The sequence below is a fragment of the Hippocampus guttulatus genome, chromosome 15 (genome assembly GCF_054856545.1).
Source record: "Hippocampus guttulatus isolate MCC_2025c chromosome 15, RoL_Hgut_1.0, whole genome shotgun sequence".
Classification (NCBI taxonomy): domain Eukaryota; kingdom Metazoa; phylum Chordata; class Actinopteri; order Syngnathiformes; family Syngnathidae; genus Hippocampus; species Hippocampus guttulatus.
In genome coordinates, this window is record NC_141275.1 from 8,544,937 (window position 1) to 8,562,272 (window position 17,336).

The following is a 17,336-nucleotide window of genomic DNA, read 5'->3' on the forward strand; positions in this document are numbered from 1 at the left end:
GCGTTTTTAGCCGAAAAAACGACCATGTATAGGAAGGCATTTTTAGCCGAGAAAAACGACCAAGTATAGTCAGGCGTTTTTAGCCCAAAAAAAACTATCATGTATATAGTAAGGCGTTTTTAGGCAACAAAAACGACCATGTAAAGTAAGGCGTTTTCAGCCCCCAAAAAACGACGATGTATAGTAAGGTGTTTTTAGCAGAAAATTTTAGCCGAAAAAAACGACCATGTATATAAGGCGTTTTTAGCCGAAAAAAAACAAGCATGTATAGTAAGGCATTTTTTAATCGAAAAAAAACGACCATGTATATATAGTAAGGCATTTTTAGCCGAAAAAAAACGACCATGTATAGTAAGGTGTTTTTAGCCGAAAAAAACCGACCATGTTTAGTAAGGCGTTTTTAGCCGAGAAAAAAGACCAAGTATAGTCAGGCATTTTTAGCCCAAATAAAACGGCCATGTATAGTCAGGCGTTTTTAGCAAAAATTTTGAGCCGAAAAAAACAACCATGTATAGTAAGGCGTTTTTAGCCAAAAAAAACGACCATGTATACTAAGGCGTTTTGAGCCGAGAAAAACGACCATGTATAGTCAGGCGTTTTGAGCAATAAAAAACCTACCATGTATATAGTAAGGCGTTTTTAGCCGAAAAAAATGACCATGTATAGTAAGGCCTTTTTAGGCGGTAATTTTTCGGTGAAAAATTACCGCTAAAAACACCTTACTATACATGGTCGTTTTTTTTTCTATTAAAAAAACGCCTTCCTATACATGGTCGTTTTTCTCGCCGAAAAACGCCTTACTATACAATGTCGTTTTTTTCAGCGAAAAACGCCTCACTATGCATCGTCGTTTTTTTCGGCTAAAAATCCCTTCATATACTGTACATGGTCGTTTTTGTTCGCTTAAAAAAAAACTCCTTACTATACATGGTTGGGTTTTTTTCGGCTAAAAACGCCTTACTATACAAGGTCGTTTTTTTTTCAGCTAAAAACGCCTTTCTATACATGGTCGTTTGTTTCGGCTAAAAAGGCCTTACTATACATGGTCGGGTTTTTTTCGATTAAAAAAAACGCCTTACTATACATGGTAGTTTTTCTCGCCTAAAAACGCCTTACTATACATGGTCGTTTTTTTCGGCTAAAAACGCCTTACTATACATGGTCCTTTTTTTCAGCTAAAAACGCCTTACTATATATGGTCGTTTTTTTCGGCTCAAAACGCCTTACTATACATGGTCGTTTTTTTTCAAAGAAAAACGCCTTACTATACATGGTCATTTTTTTTTCGGCTAAAAATCCCTTCATATACTGTACAATGTCTTACTATATACATGGTCCTTTTTCTCGCCTAAAAACGCCTTACTATACATGGTCTTTTTTTTCGGCTAAAAAGGCCTTACTATACATGGTCGTTTTTTTCAGCGAAAAACGCCTTACTATACATGGTCGTTTTTCTCGCCTAAAAACGCCTTACTATACATGGTCGTTTTTTTCAGCGAAAAACGCCTTACTATACATGGTCGTTTTTTTCAGCGAAAAACGCCTTACTATACATGGTCGTTTTTTTTCGGGTAAAAATGCCTTACTATACATGGTCGTTTTTTTCAGCTAAAAACGCCTTTCTATACATGGTCGTTTTTTTCAGCTAAAAACGCCTTACTACACATGGTCGTTTTTTTCGGCTAAAAAGGCCTTACTATACATGGTCCTTTTTTTTGGCTAAAAACGACTTTCTATACATGGTCGTTTTTTTTTTCGATTAAAAAAAACGCCTTACTATACATGGTCGTTTTTCTCACCTGAAAACGTCTTACTATACATGGTCTTTTTTTTCGGCCAAAAACGCCTTACTATGTCGTTTTTTTCGGGCTAAAAATGCCTTACTATACTATGTCGTTTTCTTCGGGCTAAAAACACCTTACTATACATGGTCGTTTTTTTGGGCTAAAAACGCCTTACTATACATGGTCGGTTTTTTCGGGCAAAAACGCCTTACTATACTATACCTGCGATTGGCTGGCAACTGATTCAGGGTGTCCCCGCCTACTGCCCGAAGACGGCTGGGATAGGCTCCAGCACCCCCCGCGACCCTAGTGAGGATCAAGCGGTTTGGAAAATGGATGGATGGATATACTATGTAGTTTTTTTTCGGGGTAAAAACGCCTTACGGCGTTGAACTATGTCGTAAACTATGTCGTTTTTTTCGGGCTAAAACGCCTTACTATACATGGTCGTTTTTTGGGCTAAAAACGCCTTACTATACCATGTCGTTTTTTTCGGGCTAAAAACGCCTTACTATTCTATGGCGTTTTTTTCGGGCTAAAAACGCCTTACTATACATGGTCGTTTTTTGGGCTAAAAACGCCTTACTATACCATGTCTTTTTTTTTGGGCTAAAAACACTTGATTATACATGGTCGGGTTTTTTTTAGCTAAAAACGCCTTACTATACATGGTCGTTTTTTTCGGGCTAAAAACGCCTTACTATACATGGTCGTTTTTTTCGGGCAAAAAACGCCTTACTATACCATGTCGTTTTTTTCGGGCTAAAAACGCCTTACTATACTATGTCGTTTTTTTCGGCCTAAAAACGCCTTACTATACATGGTCGGTTTTTTTAGCTAAAAACGCCTTACTATACTATGTCATTTTTTTCGGGCTAAAAACGCCTTACTCTACATGGTCGTTTTTTTCGGGCTAAAAACGCCTTACTATACATGGTCGGTATTTTTTTAGCTAAAACGCCTTACTATATACTATGTGGGGGTTTTTTCGGGCTAAAAACGCCTTACCATACTATGTCGTTTTTTTCTGGCTAAAAACGCCTTACTATACTATGTCGTTTTTTTCGGGCTAAAACGCCTTACTATACATGGTCGATTTTTTCGGGCTAAAAACGCCTTACTATACGATGTCGGGTTTTTTTAGCCAAAAAACGCCTTACTATTCTATGTCGTTTTTTTCAGCCTAAAAACGCCTTACTATACATGGTCGTTTTTTTCGGCCAAAAACGCCTTACTTATACATGGTCGTTTTTTTTTCGGGCAAAAAACGCCTTACTATACATGGTCTTTTTTTCGGGCTAAAAACGCCTTACTATATATGGTCGTTTTTTTTGGACTAAAAACGTCTTACTATACTATGTCTTTTTTTTTCGGGCTAAAAACGCCTTCCTATACTATGTCGTTTTTTTCGGCTAAAAACGCCTTACTATACATGGTCGTTTTTTTTCGGCAAAAAACGCCTTACTATACTATGTCGTTTTTTTCGGGCAAAAAACGCCTTACTATACATGGTCTTTTTTTTCGGGCTAAAAACGCCTTACTATATATGGTCGTTTTTTTTGGACTAAAAACGCCTTACTATACTATGTCGTTTTTTTCGGCTAAAAACGCCTTACTATACATGGTCTTTTTTTTTCGGCCTAAAACGCCTTACTATATATACTATGTCGTTCTTTTCGGCCTAAAAACGCCTTACTATACTATGTCGTTTTTTTCGGCCTAAAAACGCCTTCCTATACATGGTCGTTTTTTCGGGCTAAAAACGCCTTACTATATATACTATGTCATTTTTTTCGGGGTAAAAACGCCTTACTATACTATGTCGTCAAGCTTTTTTAGAACCAGGTATGTAAAGGTCTTTTTGGGTTGTTTATTTTGAGCTAGTTATCGCCACCGTGGTCCACTGGTTAAGACATCAGCTTAACAGTGGGAAGATCCAGCGTTCAAATCCAGCTCTTGACCATCGTCTGCAGAATTTGCATGTGTTTTTAGCTGAAATTTTTTTCCAAAAGAATAACCATGTATCGTCAGGCGTTTGTTGCTGAAATTTTTTGCAAAAAAAAAACGACCATGTATAGTAAGGCATTTTAGCCCAAAAAAAAATGACCAAGTATAGTAAGGCGTTTTTCGCCGAAATATTTTGTCCAAAAAAACGACCATGTATAGTAAGCCGTTTTTATCCGAAAAAAACGACCATGTATAGTAAGGCATTTTTAGCTGAGAAAAACGACCATGGATAGTCAGGCGTTTTTCGCCAAAATCTTTTGCCCAATAAAACGACCATGTATAGTAAGGCGTTTTTAGCCGAGAAAAACGACCATGCATAGTCAGGCGTTTTGAACAAAAAAAAAACGGCCATGTATAGTCAGGTGTTTTTCGCCCGAAAAAAATGACATAGTATAGTAAGGCGTCCAGGTCTCGGCCTTCCTCTGCGAAAGTTGCATGTCAAGCTTTATTGCATGACCTGTATATGAAGACCTTTTTGGGTTGTTACGGACAAGCTCAAAAAGCAGCGCCAATTTGGTCGACTGGTTACTGTGTCCGCTTTCCAGCGCAGAGATCCAGAGTTCAAATCCAGGTGTCGGCCATCAACTGCAGAGTTTGCATATCAAGCTTTTTTTTTAAACCAAGTATGTAAAGGCCCTTTGGGGTTGTTTATTTTGAGCTAGTGAAAGCAGCGCCACTGTGGTCCACTGGTTAAGACATCAGCTTAACAGTGGGAAGATCCAGGGTTCAAATCCAGGTCTTGACCATTGTCTCCAGAATTTGCATGCATTTATAAAAACGCCTTATTATACATGGTCGTTTTTTTCAGCAAAAAGGTTTTACAACACATGGTCTTTTTTTTCGAATCTGGGATTGAACCCTGCACCTTTGCACTGGGATCTCAACACACTCACCACAGGATCACGGGGCTCTGGGCTCATTGAGCTTTAAATACATGCTTCTCTTCCGCCGCCGCCTCCGGGCAGTCGAGGAGGGTCTTGGGATGGTGGGAGCCTGCAGGCTCCACACGGGAGGGCTCGAGCCAGGATCAAACCTGCAACTGCTGGGTTGGGAAGTCAACGCACTAACCAGTGGACCACGCTTCTCCAGGTTAAATTTGATTAGTCCTATGATATTTGTTTCTGAAGGCCAACGTTGGAACAAAATAGCCGTCATATCATGTGGGCCAGAGCTGGAATTGAACCCTGGACCTTCACATCGGCAGCCTGCCGCCTTTACCAGTCAGCCACAGCCCCGACAGGTGGAAATCAGTTTAGTTCTATGATATATGTTTCTGAAGGCCAAAGGCCTTACTATACATGGTCGTTTTTTTTGTTTTTTTTTCAGCTGAAAACACCTTACTATACATGGTAATTTTTTTCGGCTAAAAATAATTTACTATACATCAGTCTTCCTCAACTGGCGGACCGCGATCCACGGCCGGACTGCCGACCTCCTCTGTCCGGACCTCCTCTGTCCGGACCCTCGGCAAATTGTATAAAATAAGAAATTATAAAGTGATTTTTACGTTATACATTTGATATTTTCAGACTATAATCTGCGCATTACCGTGATCGCTTGTTAAAATTATCCGTTGTATTCTTTGCGTGCACTAACCAATGTATTGCAGTGGACCGCAGCAGCGCGACTGTGTGTGGATAATGTTTTGACTAACTGGAGACCCTGGCTGAGCAGGGCATGTCGGCGATAACGATGCGCTGATTGGCTCCTCTGAACTTAAGGTGTGCCCATACATAAGCGTCAGCATATACGATGTGCTGATTGGCTCCTCTGAACTTAAGGTGTGTCCATACGTAAGCGTCAGCACGCGTCTATCCCAATACACACGGATTCAAAATGGAATGGTCACGAGGGCCCTGAGCTTTTCGCTTGCTTATGCCTTGGGCTGGGCTACAAAGTAGCATGTGAACGTGACCCACCACTCACGGCAAACAGTGCAATTGCTGCTGGGGTGTATCCTGGCACCATGGTGACGCAATCCGTGGAGGTGGCACGGAGAAACGGTCCACTTCCACCCCTCCCGAGTGTGTCAAAGAGACGCAGGGGATGCCATGGCAATATATATTCGTGATTGCAGGACACGCATGCCTCAGCATTTATTAAAGATAATTAAAAGCTACTCAGAGAAACCAGCATGGTTAATTGGCAATTTCAGGTATAGGTGAAAATGACAGCTATTTATACAGTACATCGCCCTCAATAATCACGCTTCTTTTATACCTTGAAAATGGCTGGGAAGCGTCCACACCAGCCCACCATTGTCGGAATTCCAATATAATGAGCAACATTTAATGCACTTGATTTTATGTGCATCACTAAATTATCTCCCCACACAGCCCTGTAATGGGTGTTCCTCATTGGCAGCGGAACATTTTTTTGACAGGGCTGCGTAATGGAGTCTATGGCTGCTTGCCTCTGTGTGTGTGTGTGTGTGTGTGTGTGTGTGTGTGTGTGTGTGGAGATGAGGTACTCAGGTGGCGGCTGCCTCCCAGAATGCACCTCTAATGTGGAGGCTGCCATGCAAATTGACATGACGTTGATGGGCACTCTTTCACCATCGCCCGCACAGCCACTCCATTCGCTAATAATTGCTGATTAAAAACCACTTAAGAGTCCATGACAACTCAAATGTGCAATGACAACATGACCTTGTGCCAATGCAAATACTGTAGTCACACACATGCTGCATCTTATAGAAGAGTAAAGGTATGGAGAGGCAAAACAGAAAAAAAACATGATTCACGTAGTTATAAACTTTCCAGGTATTGTTTTGTAATATACTATAGAATGACATAGGATAGTACATTCATTCATTCATTCATTCATTTTCCGAACCGCTTAATCCTCACTAGGGTCGCGGGGGGTGCTGGAGCCTATCCCAGCCGTCTTCGGGCAGTAGGCGGGGGACACCCTGAACCGGTTGCCAGCCAATCGCAGGGCACACAGAGACGAAGAACCATGCGCACTCACACTCACACCTAGGGACAATTTAGCGTGTTCAATCAGCCTGCCATGCATGTTTTTGGAACGTGGGAGGAAACCGGAGTACCCGGAGAAAACCCACGCAGGCCCGGGGAGAACATGCAAACTCCACACAGGGAGGCCGGAGCTGGAATTGAACCCGGTACCTCTGCACTGTGAAGTCGACGTGCTAACCACTAGACTACCGGGCCGCCCAGGATAGTACATTGTTGCCATTTTTGTTTTTACCAGTTTCGTTTGTTGCGTGACTCAAACCACTTGTATTTCAAATCATCTTTTCCCATTGAAATAAAAGCAAATGCCATGAATCTGTTCCAGCCTTCCCCCAAAAATTAACTAATTAACATATCTCTAAATGAGGAGAAATAGCATTCAGTAATGAGAATGTAAGTCATTATAATGCATTACAATAAATTACAATAGTATGCTACTGTTTTTCATGAAACAAGTTGCTCAAAGAAACAGCTCAGAAGAACGAGTCATTTGACCTTCATTCATGCGCAGAAGAAAAACGTGACCATTGGTTATAGCCTGCGTCGCTTCATATCGAATAAAAGGTCATTTGTGTGAGATATCAAGTCATTTGTCACAATATCTGCTGGTATATCATACACAGTGGAGAACCGCCCGCATTTCTCACGCAAGGACACTCTCAAGGTCAACTGTGGTATCAATCATGAGCTCTAATTAAACTGCGAAATAACATAATAATTGACACTATGTCATGCAATCGTTTCTTCCCCTGTACCGCTGCTGATATCTTATGTTTCATCTTTTATTTTCAGTTTGTTTGTGTGTGAGTTTCATACAGCACACAAATAGCCTTATCACGCCTTCCACCACACCACAACACAAAACAATTTGCTCATGTTTGTCCAATGGCTGTGCGCTCCCTTGCTCCACATTCACAGATGTATGCACAATTTCATAAACACAATCAGCGCACTGAAGGGAGGCACAGATATTCGGCAAGAAGAAAAAAAACTCATTATTGTTCTTTAGCTATGGAAAAGCAGTCAATGGCCCACATCACACAAAATGACCCCACGTGTACACACACAGACAGACGCGCGCACACCTTATCCCCTGCTCGCCCACTCACTTCACCCCCACATAAGTCCACTGGTCCAAAGCTGAATTCCACCAACAATGCCAACAATGTACATAAGGACAATATCACACCACAAAAAGAGAAAAATCCATTTCTACAAACATCACTCATCTACATGCGATTGTCCTGGTTGCACAAATGTGTTGCTCACTCTGTTATAATGTGAGCAAGAAACAAGTTTAAATGCTTATCATAAATGAGATGAGGCAAATCAGTTTTACAATTTGAACGGCGTGGTGGGCGAGGGGACGAACAGACAGGAGGAATAGACGGGACAGTTCTACAATTTGAATGAAGGGACAGATAGACAGACGGACAGAGATGGATGTACAGACAGATGGACGAACATACAGGACAAACGGATGGACAGACGGATGTACGGACAGATGGACGAACATACAGGACAAACAGATGGACGTACGGACAGACAGGTGCAGACGGATGTACGGACAGATGGATGAACATGCAGGACGAACGGATGGACAGACAGATGGACGTACGGACAGACAGTCAGATGGACAGAGACAGACAGTCGGACAGACAGACAGAAAGACGGAGAAACGGACAGAGAGCACAGGTCTGGAGGACGTCACAGAACTGCATATTTGGTTTCTACGCGTAGTATCAACTACACTCCACAGGGGGGCGTCGTAACCAAAATGGTTTGAGATGCTTTTTGTAGTTTATGGACTGACAGAGTAAGGCAACAACCCCACACACACACATAAAAACCAAGACGCATTATATTTTAATTTAACATTTTAATGAAAACTAAAATTGTGACATCATAAGATTTATAGTTCTTTCAATTCTATAACATTGGAATTTTCATGCTGCAAACAAATGGCAAGCATTCTGTTCAATGCAAAACAAAACATGACGACTCGGTTGAAGACTTCAATGTCAAAGTGTAAGACATTTGAGAGAAAATTCTCCTGCCTTGTGTTTCAGGAGGGTTTGACGATAAGAGCAACAAGAAAAAAAAAGGACAAAAATTGAGAATGAAGATGGACAATTCAATTACAATTCATGTCGCTCCTCAGAAAAAGCACTGTAAAGTGAGCTCCAATTAGAAAAAACATTTTCACATGACGCAGTGTACTTCCATCTTTCCCAAATACTTAAAGAAACCCAATCTATTTTGTGAGTGACTTCAAATATCAACATTGTTGCTACAGACAAAAAACTTCACATCAGACTTAAATAACTAAATGTGAAATGCATAAAAAAACAACTTGCTTTTCATTGTCATAAATTCCTTTTAAATCTCATTCTATTTGTGCATCTATTGATAAGTTAGTTCAGAACTTGAAAATAACTTTCTTTAAACGCTTTATATTTGTTAAAATTAACCATGTGCTACTTCAGACACGAACTTGACAAAATGGAACGCACAAAGTCCACTGACTGAGTTTAGCTTTCCCTCACACACAACCCAAACAAGCCGGTCATAATGTTTTCATTTTCATCTACAAAACACGTCAAACACTCATTTGCGTTCACTTGCGTCCATGTCGCTTAGGAGGAATTCAGCATAGCAAAAATTAGGTGGGGGGGGGGGGGGGGGGGCAAATGGCACAAGAGAAGCTTGGAAGCAGATTTGAAACAATCAAAATTGCTGTAAAGGATCTTCCACTCAGGCACCTGAACATTTAACAGGGCGTGCAGTTACATGAAATGAGGAACTTGCATATAAGAACATGAACAATTGACTAGGCGCTAACAATTGAGAGGCTTAAGTTGTCTGTGGTCATGTAGAAGCCTGCATCAGCATCCTTGAGGTGATTGCACATCCTGAGAAGTGGAGGGTTCAACTCCACGTGATCAGGCCTGACTTTGCACGTGCACGTCTACACACACGGACGCGTGTGTATACACACACACATGCACACACACACATACATACGCACGCACGCACACACGCTGCTTCAAGAAGCTGTTTTTGGTTTGCAGGTGGCAATCTCTCAATAGATATTTCACATAAGAAGCCTGTGGGGGGTTTTGTTAGTTTGTTTTTTGCTCATTTAAGTGCTTGGACAAAGGACACCGAGTAAATCTAGTTCCCATCCTTTTCTAAAGAAACATTTTGACACAAAATAAAAGGTATTCATTGCAAAACTATACTAACAGCACGTTAACTCATTCTTGATCACCCTGTTTCGACGCGCAGAAGCCTAAATATGCCCAACGATAACCTGATAGTGACACCTAATGCTCACCATAAATGAGTATAACATCCACCCACGCCAAAAGATTTGCTAGAAAACCCGGCATTTCCTTACATATATATTTCTTTTTGTGGCATACTATTTCTCTCTCTCTCTCACACACGGAAGCATTTCAACACTCAGGAGAAGCCAAAACAAAAGCATTTTTGAACGACATTGAAAAGTTAAATGTCAAGTTGACTTGCAATTGCGGGGGTTGAAATTGTGTCCGCCTCTGCAGTGAGGCCTAATCAGGCCACAGCAACAAGAAGAGTACTCGAGAACGGGCAGCCAGATTGCGGTGAGCCGGTGGATGCTCGCTCGCTTGAGAGATCAAGAATCATCAAGGAGCTAATGAACGCTTAGACGTTGCAGGCTAGCATACGTTTAAGAAAGAAAAAAAAAAGGGGGGGGTGCAGCACATTTAAAAACCGTGCTTTAAAAACAGTTTTCGAAATGTAGTCCAGCATGACTCCAGAAGGGCTTTCACTAAAAACTAGTATTCAGTGGTTAGTGAACTGCTCATCCATAATGTCATCAATCATTTACTTAATTTGGAAATGTAGAATGGGAATCTATTAAGAGGGCATCACAACAGGCTATCTTTTGGCAAAAAAAAAAAAAAGGGTTAACATAGTCATGGCTTTATCAACACTACCTGAGTTACATTTAATAATTCTGTTTGTTCCGAGAAGTAACAGCCCATAGCCATTCTTTTATGGAGGAGTTGTGTCAATAGACCTCTAGTAGCTAACAACAAAGTAATTAGTTTACATAAAGTGCTAATAATCCACATGTTAAACGAATTTTGTGTTCAATACTGATTTGGAGAAGGTGATGAATGTGACATCAAGGCGGGCAAATTTGGGCTTCCTAGACATAATCGGAGCTTTCAACACATCAACAAGGCTAAGCTTGACTGAGACCACTCCAGGTCGGCCATCTTGCAACTTGCACACTTATTCGCTAATGGCATCAAAACATGACCGACGACCCCTTGTCACATTTCAAGAACAGCTTAATAGAAGGCGTCGTTGCAACCCTTGTAGATGAATTCCACCAGTAAACATGCAGGACAGACGCACCAAAAAAAAAAAAAACATTTAAAAGGGGGGGTGGGGTAAAGTTCGAGAATGTGACACGCGTTACTTCAGCTCACCCCGCCATCGACACAAAATAAAATCGATAAAATACTGAGTGAGTCATAGAAGCAACAATCCTAAACATTTGAACTGAACCTGACATGGAAACTTGGCATTTTGGTTGAGAAGGCGTTGCCACCTGTAGCACGCCGACGACGGGGTGATGAGAGCCGGCGGTCACAGTCAAGAATAAGATGATGCTCACATTTGGTGAACCACTACAATGCGGGTTGCGAGTTGCCCTGTAGATTTTTAAGACAAAGATTCCGGCCCTTCCATTTACTAACGTGTACAGTTTGACATAAATGAGCCACTTGAAGGCATTCGTTTCAAAAAGTGTTCTCCAGTCGCTCGCTGTGTTTCGTTTATGTACAACTTATGTGAAAGCCTCAGTGGCGTTTCGGCAGTTTTGACGGATGGCCGCCACGGGCCTACCGCGATAAAGGCTTTTAGGAGCTGCAGCTCACTAAGGACACCACTTTTTTGTGGGCGTCATCGGCCACGTTGGTCATAGTCCGCTCGTTGTATTGTAGAGGCACCGATCCGTCTCCTCAATCGTATCGTATTCGTCCGACGCCCTCAAAGAAGTTGTTGCCGCGCTAAAATGAGCAAGTCTTTTCACAGTTGTCCACTTTCTTCCACTCCTGCACCGGTGAGGGTTGCCAAGGAGGGGAACCACAGCACCCAGAAGAGACCCAAGCACTGCGGACGTCTGTCTAGCTCACTGGTGGGGTCCGTCCTTGGTCTCGGCATAAATCAATACTCGATTTGGATCTGAAGAAGGAATGTGGCAGGAAAAACATGCCTCAGAATATGTCCATCTCAATGAGGTCGACAATCCGAGTCATGATGGCACACTTCCAGGGGACACCAACTCCGGTCCTCGAGAGCCCCCATCATGCCTGTTTCAGATGTTTCCCTTCTCCGATGCACATGATTCAAATGATCAGGATCGTTATCAGGATTCCGCGGAGCTTGCTGATCAGCTGATCATATGAGGGAAACACCTGGCAGATGCGCAATAGGGGCCCTTCGAGGACTGGAGGTGGTGACCGCTGCATTAGACTGCTTACAGCAGTGCCGAGCACGTCACTGGTCTCCAACGTATTCGCAAAGCATTCACGGCGCTTCGCCTTTTTCCGCATCTTATGGTAGAGCCCCTCATGCAAACTTATGTGTCTATATTTTTTTTAATTAACAAGCGCATTCATCCTCACTGGATTCATCAGTACCAAGCTATGTGTATTTATCATTAGTTAGGCTTCCGACACTTGCCGCCTTTGGCTAAAATGAAAGTGACAGCCAAATGACTCCAGTGAAACTATATTCCTTATTTGATGATTAACACACCTCTGATGTATATCATATGTATAATTTATTGTTGATGCTTAAATTCAATTTATACTGACAGATGTTTTTGGTTGTTTGTGCAATCAGTGTTGTTTCATTGACATCAAGCTCACACTAACAAGATATCAGACATTGTGTTGAGCCTTAGCTCGCGCTGGCACTTATCCAATATGAATTGGATTTATATTCACGTTTGGAAGCGCCCCGATTCCAATCTGACGATATCCCATTTCATGCAGTCTTTTTTTTCTATTTACTTTGCCATGAATAAGAGAGCAAAAGATTCTGAATGCAGTATGAATCCAATCTATAAGAAGGGTACAGCTCAATACTTTAGTCAACATTGTTAATATAAAATGTTAACTATTTTCAGGAAATTGTCTTTTGGTCTCTGTGGCTATGGAATTTTTTTGATGCTTCAGATTTCTTTCCCTGTCAAAACCAAACTGACAAACACTCAAAAATGTCACTTACGTTGTTTTTGCAAGCTGAAAACGTATTCCATTTCTGTGGAGGAAGAAAAAACCCATCAGTGAATGTTAACAGGCGTGGGGCATACTTAATACCAAGTTTATCAGTTCGATTAAGCAGAAAAAGCTCCTGAAAGCTCACAGGTGTTTGCTAAGCTTAGTCACAGACAATTTCACTGCAAACTAGCATTTTACGATTACGCAACTCATTTGAGTCTTATACCTTTAGTGTGATAAGTGACAGCAGCTTTGACGTCGAAGGACCCCCAGCTCCGCCGCCTGCAGACATCTTTAGACAAGGCTTGTTCTTTAGACTTGCCAAACAACACCATGGTTGTGTGGCCCAGTACAGGCTTAGCACCATTGTCCTTACAGGGAGAATCTACGCCCGACTTTTCTCCGTTCTCCTCCTTGGCCGGGACACAACGATGAGAAGAAGCTGGCGAAATAATTACAGTCCTTTTCACTGCATCTTGAGCCAAAGTGCCAGGCTCCAAGAAGAAAGGGCCATCATCAAAGCACGGCTGGCCAGCTTTGGCCTGACACTGGCCCACAGATGGGTTGTCCTCTGCCAGCGCCGGCCCACTACCCCCTTCTGGCCCCAAGTTGGGCTCATTAATGAACGAAAGCCCCCATTTATTGTGGAAGATTTCTCCCAAGGCTTTCTGATTTGTCTGAGCAGCCGGCGGGGTGAGGTGACGGGCACTGGGGAGCGCGGGTTGCATATTTAAAGGGTAAATTAAGAGGGAACACTTTCTCAGTTCATACACCTCTTCTTCAATGGGGCTATTTGTAGAGCTACGATTACTTTCAAACGGAGATGCTACATTGTCGCCACTTCCTGGAGCAGCAGGAGCAAAGAAAGTACCCACTGATGGGCAGCCGTTTCCACTAGCAGAAACAGAGCCGTTAGTAAAGCTAGCTGACGTGATGGTTTTCATAGCAGACATTGGGACCTGTGAGAGTCTTACAGTTGGAGGCAAAGCTTCTGCTCCACCTTGAGCTACTTTGTTGAGGTTCTCTTTGACTTTACTTGCATAACTGATCTTGGGAACTATTTTAGCACTGCTATTGTCCACAGGAAACACCGGAGGGGGCTTGAACAAAGTCCACGAGTCCTCTTTTGAAGGTGAGCGAACCTTGGCTTTGTGCCGCTCCTCAGTCTTTTTACCGACAGCTTTCCCATCAGAGTTCTTCCTCTGAAGTTCCCCCACTGAGGCCTCAGAGACCGCAGTCCGTCTTGGCGCTGACTGAGTCTCCCCTTTATATGTGGCTTTCAAGCAGTCAAGTCGACAAGTCTCTCCCTTCTCGGTCGCCTCAATATGAAAAGCTGCAGGCTCCTGTGTAGTGTTTCCCTGCTGCATGTCATTTTCTCTCATTGCATTGTCAGTGTTCTTCAGGTTGTTACATCTGGCCTTGCGTTTCTTTGGCGTGGTATATCCACCCTCGGATCCGCTGCCATCATTGTCCTTGCTCGAGTAGCCATTTATAATCACGCCGCAGTGTGTGACACCATTTTGTAGCATCACACAGTCTTTCTTATCCTCGTGATAACTCGAGTCAACAACCTTATCATTTTTAAGGTCCACAATCTTTTTGTAGTCTGGTCCTTTCATGTTCGCTTTTGGAGCTGTTGAGTGCAGCCGTTGCATTGACTTCTGCTTCACATTTGTGTTACTTGTGTGTCTGCTTCCATTGCTGTTGGGAGGATGTGTCATACCAACAGCAGCAAACAAACGCGTACCCTTCTCCACCTCTTCTTCGCCACTGATTACTTTTTTGTTGCCTGGAAGTGAGACAGAAATAAACTTGTTCATAAAATGAATCGAGAGGTTTATGTCAAATGCTTTTTCAGGTATTTTATAGTACAGTGAAGAGAAATGCCGCACCGTCGATTTCATGTTCATCACTTTGAACTTGCCCATTCATCTAAATTTGTCATAGTTCCTTTTTTTCTTACCTTTGACCTAGAACAACATGCAAAAACACAAGATGTCAGTATGAAATCCATTCTAACTGCACAGAACAACAAAGCCCTCAAAGAGCACTTTGGTGATCTGCTCCTTCAAAAGCCAACCTTTCCATTATTGCCTGCAGCAGAGGTCAAAGTTCACAAACACTGCTGCTGTCATCATGGCTTCAACTCGACAACAGAAGGCCAACTCATGCCACTGCTGGCTTAAACATGAACCTTCACCCAAAAATACATGACTGACACATCTGAGGATGAGCTCAGTGTGTTGCATTACAGCAATCTGATATGCAGCGGAACACATCTGTCAAACGGATTCTTCAAAGCGGCCTGAATATATCATTTTTTTAAAATGTGTGTTTGACCGGTGTAAAAGATGCGATTCAAAACATAATTTAAACCCATATCTAGCCTAGCCAAGTAGTACGATATAAGCTGCTCAAGACCAACTAAGGACTTAGCGTTCAAAGCAGAGTTGACATACAAATATATAGTGACGTGTAACGCGTATGACACTTTTAAACGTGTACTTTGATCTAACTGTTAAGTGAGTTTCTCGGCGACTGCAACAGGCCTGTCAAAGCTGCTTACCACGAGCTAACGTCAACTAGCTAGCAGGTCGGCTTATAACCAGGCCTAAACGAGTCATTGCCTGGCCCCGTAAACTAAACAGACCCGAAAAGTAAAATAGATACTCAAATATATCACGGTGGGAGCATGTCGTTGCAGTATTAAAAAAATATCTTTACTGCGCGGCTAACTCGAGCATTAGCCTGTCATTTGTGCCCTAACATGGCCGACAGGAAATGGCAGTTCCGAACATTCCAGTGGAGCCGGCTCCTTTCCCTAAACGGGACGACAGCACAAGTGTGCTGAAATGAACTCCATTACACGACCAGGGCGGCCGCTCTTCTTAGCATGTACATAAAGGTTAATAGCTTGAGACGACCTCGAAAGCTCTCCGTGTACTGTGGGAGGGAAAGTGGGTGAGGGGAACGGCGCACAAGGTCAATTCCCGATATGTCAAACCACCGCCAGCCACAACTGTCACGCAATGTCAGCTAGCCATTGAGCTAGACATCCAACGGCGTCTTCAGAGATAGCGGCTGATTTTTTTGTGTGTGAGTGTGGTTTTAATCAATAAACCACCCTTCACATATGACGCGTAATATTGTACCGTAAAACAAGAAGCGTAGGTTAACTTTTAAATCACGTTTGCTAGAATGCTGTTTAGGACGCGCCCGGTCGTGGCTAGTTGACATTAGCTGACTAAAGCTAGCGAGTGCTAGCTAACTTTTACGGATGTCCAAACCTGTTTTCTTCGCGTTCGTTTCCTGATGCTGTCGCTGGTGGAAGTGGCTCTGATCATGTTTTAGGCAAGAGGTCCACCGAGGAGGGCTGGCGTCGTCTCCGCGGTTCTGATTTCGACTGTCCCGTGCCCGATCTTTGGGCTGCGCCTCCATTGAAGTGGAGAATGTGCAACTTGTTCAACGGGCGCTTTACGCTAGCTCGCCGGTGGTAAGGGAGACAAAAAAAAGTGCAGACCAGTCCAATCACTGCCAGAGCGAAACGGAAGCTATTTGAAGACTGTAAACGTCAGCAGTAAACGTCTAAAATGGTTTGTCGCCCTTACAAGAGTGCACGTCGAGTTAATTATACAGCAGACATTATCGCAGGTTTGAAGGCACGTTAGGAATTTGAAGAGAATCCAGTGGTGATATTATTTATGTCGGGTGGAGTTGCAGTTTGAACTCAAATCATTAGACCGGAGGCGCTGCCACGTCTCCAACACGTTTCGTGGTGGGTCCCGGTAGAGTACAACAGCCCCACTTTTTTTTCACAGAATGAAACTACAGTCTATACATGACCATCTTTTATTAACAGAGGTGGCAAAAGTACTCACACTTTCCATAAATACACAAACATATAATTGTGTTACCCAAAAAAAAAACAACGATAAAAGTAGAGCCCCGCGACCCTGGTGATGATGAAGCGGTTCGGAAGATGAATGAATGAATAAAAGTAGAATTCGTCTTACAGGAAAATACTACAGACTCTGAAATGTACTTGAGTGCACAAGTAAAAATTTGAACCGTCAATTATATCCAATATTTTGATACCTTGGAAAAATAGTTTCCCTTCTTTTATTAACTTGCATCGAGAAGACCAAAATCATTATATTAGATTAACTAAGAGTTGAAAACTGCGATTGGCTGGCAACCAGTTCAGGGTGTACCCCGCCTACTGCCCGAAAACAGCTGGGATCGGTTCCAGCACACCCGTGACCCATCCATCCATTTTCTGTTTATCC

The 17,336-nt window shown here is 42.6% G+C and overlaps 1 protein-coding gene across 3 annotated transcripts; it reads right to left on the minus strand.

Moving 5' to 3' along the window:
• Nucleotides 1-8,636: 8,636 nt before the first annotated feature.
• Nucleotides 8,637-16,684, minus strand: nufip2 (nuclear FMR1 interacting protein 2). Of its 3 annotated transcripts, XM_086131426.1 has the most exons (5): nt 16,338-16,684; nt 13,427-14,839; nt 13,277-13,342; nt 13,058-13,090; nt 8,637-12,007 (listed from the first exon to the last, which is right to left on the minus strand). In XM_086131426.1, exons 1-5 carry the CDS (start codon nt 16,486-16,488, stop codon nt 11,955-11,957), a joined length of 1,716 nt encoding a protein of 571 aa, XP_085987552.1. In that variant the 5' UTR covers nt 16,489-16,684; the 3' UTR covers nt 8,637-11,954. The 3 variants fall into 3 exon arrangements, with proteins under 3 accessions (XP_085987552.1, XP_085987551.1, XP_085987553.1); XM_086131425.1 differs by having other exon boundaries at nt 13,277-14,839; nt 16,338-16,682; XM_086131427.1 differs by lacking the exon at nt 16,338-16,684 and adding an exon at nt 14,943-16,305 and having other exon boundaries at nt 13,277-14,839.
• Nucleotides 16,685-17,336: the final 652 nt, after the last annotated feature.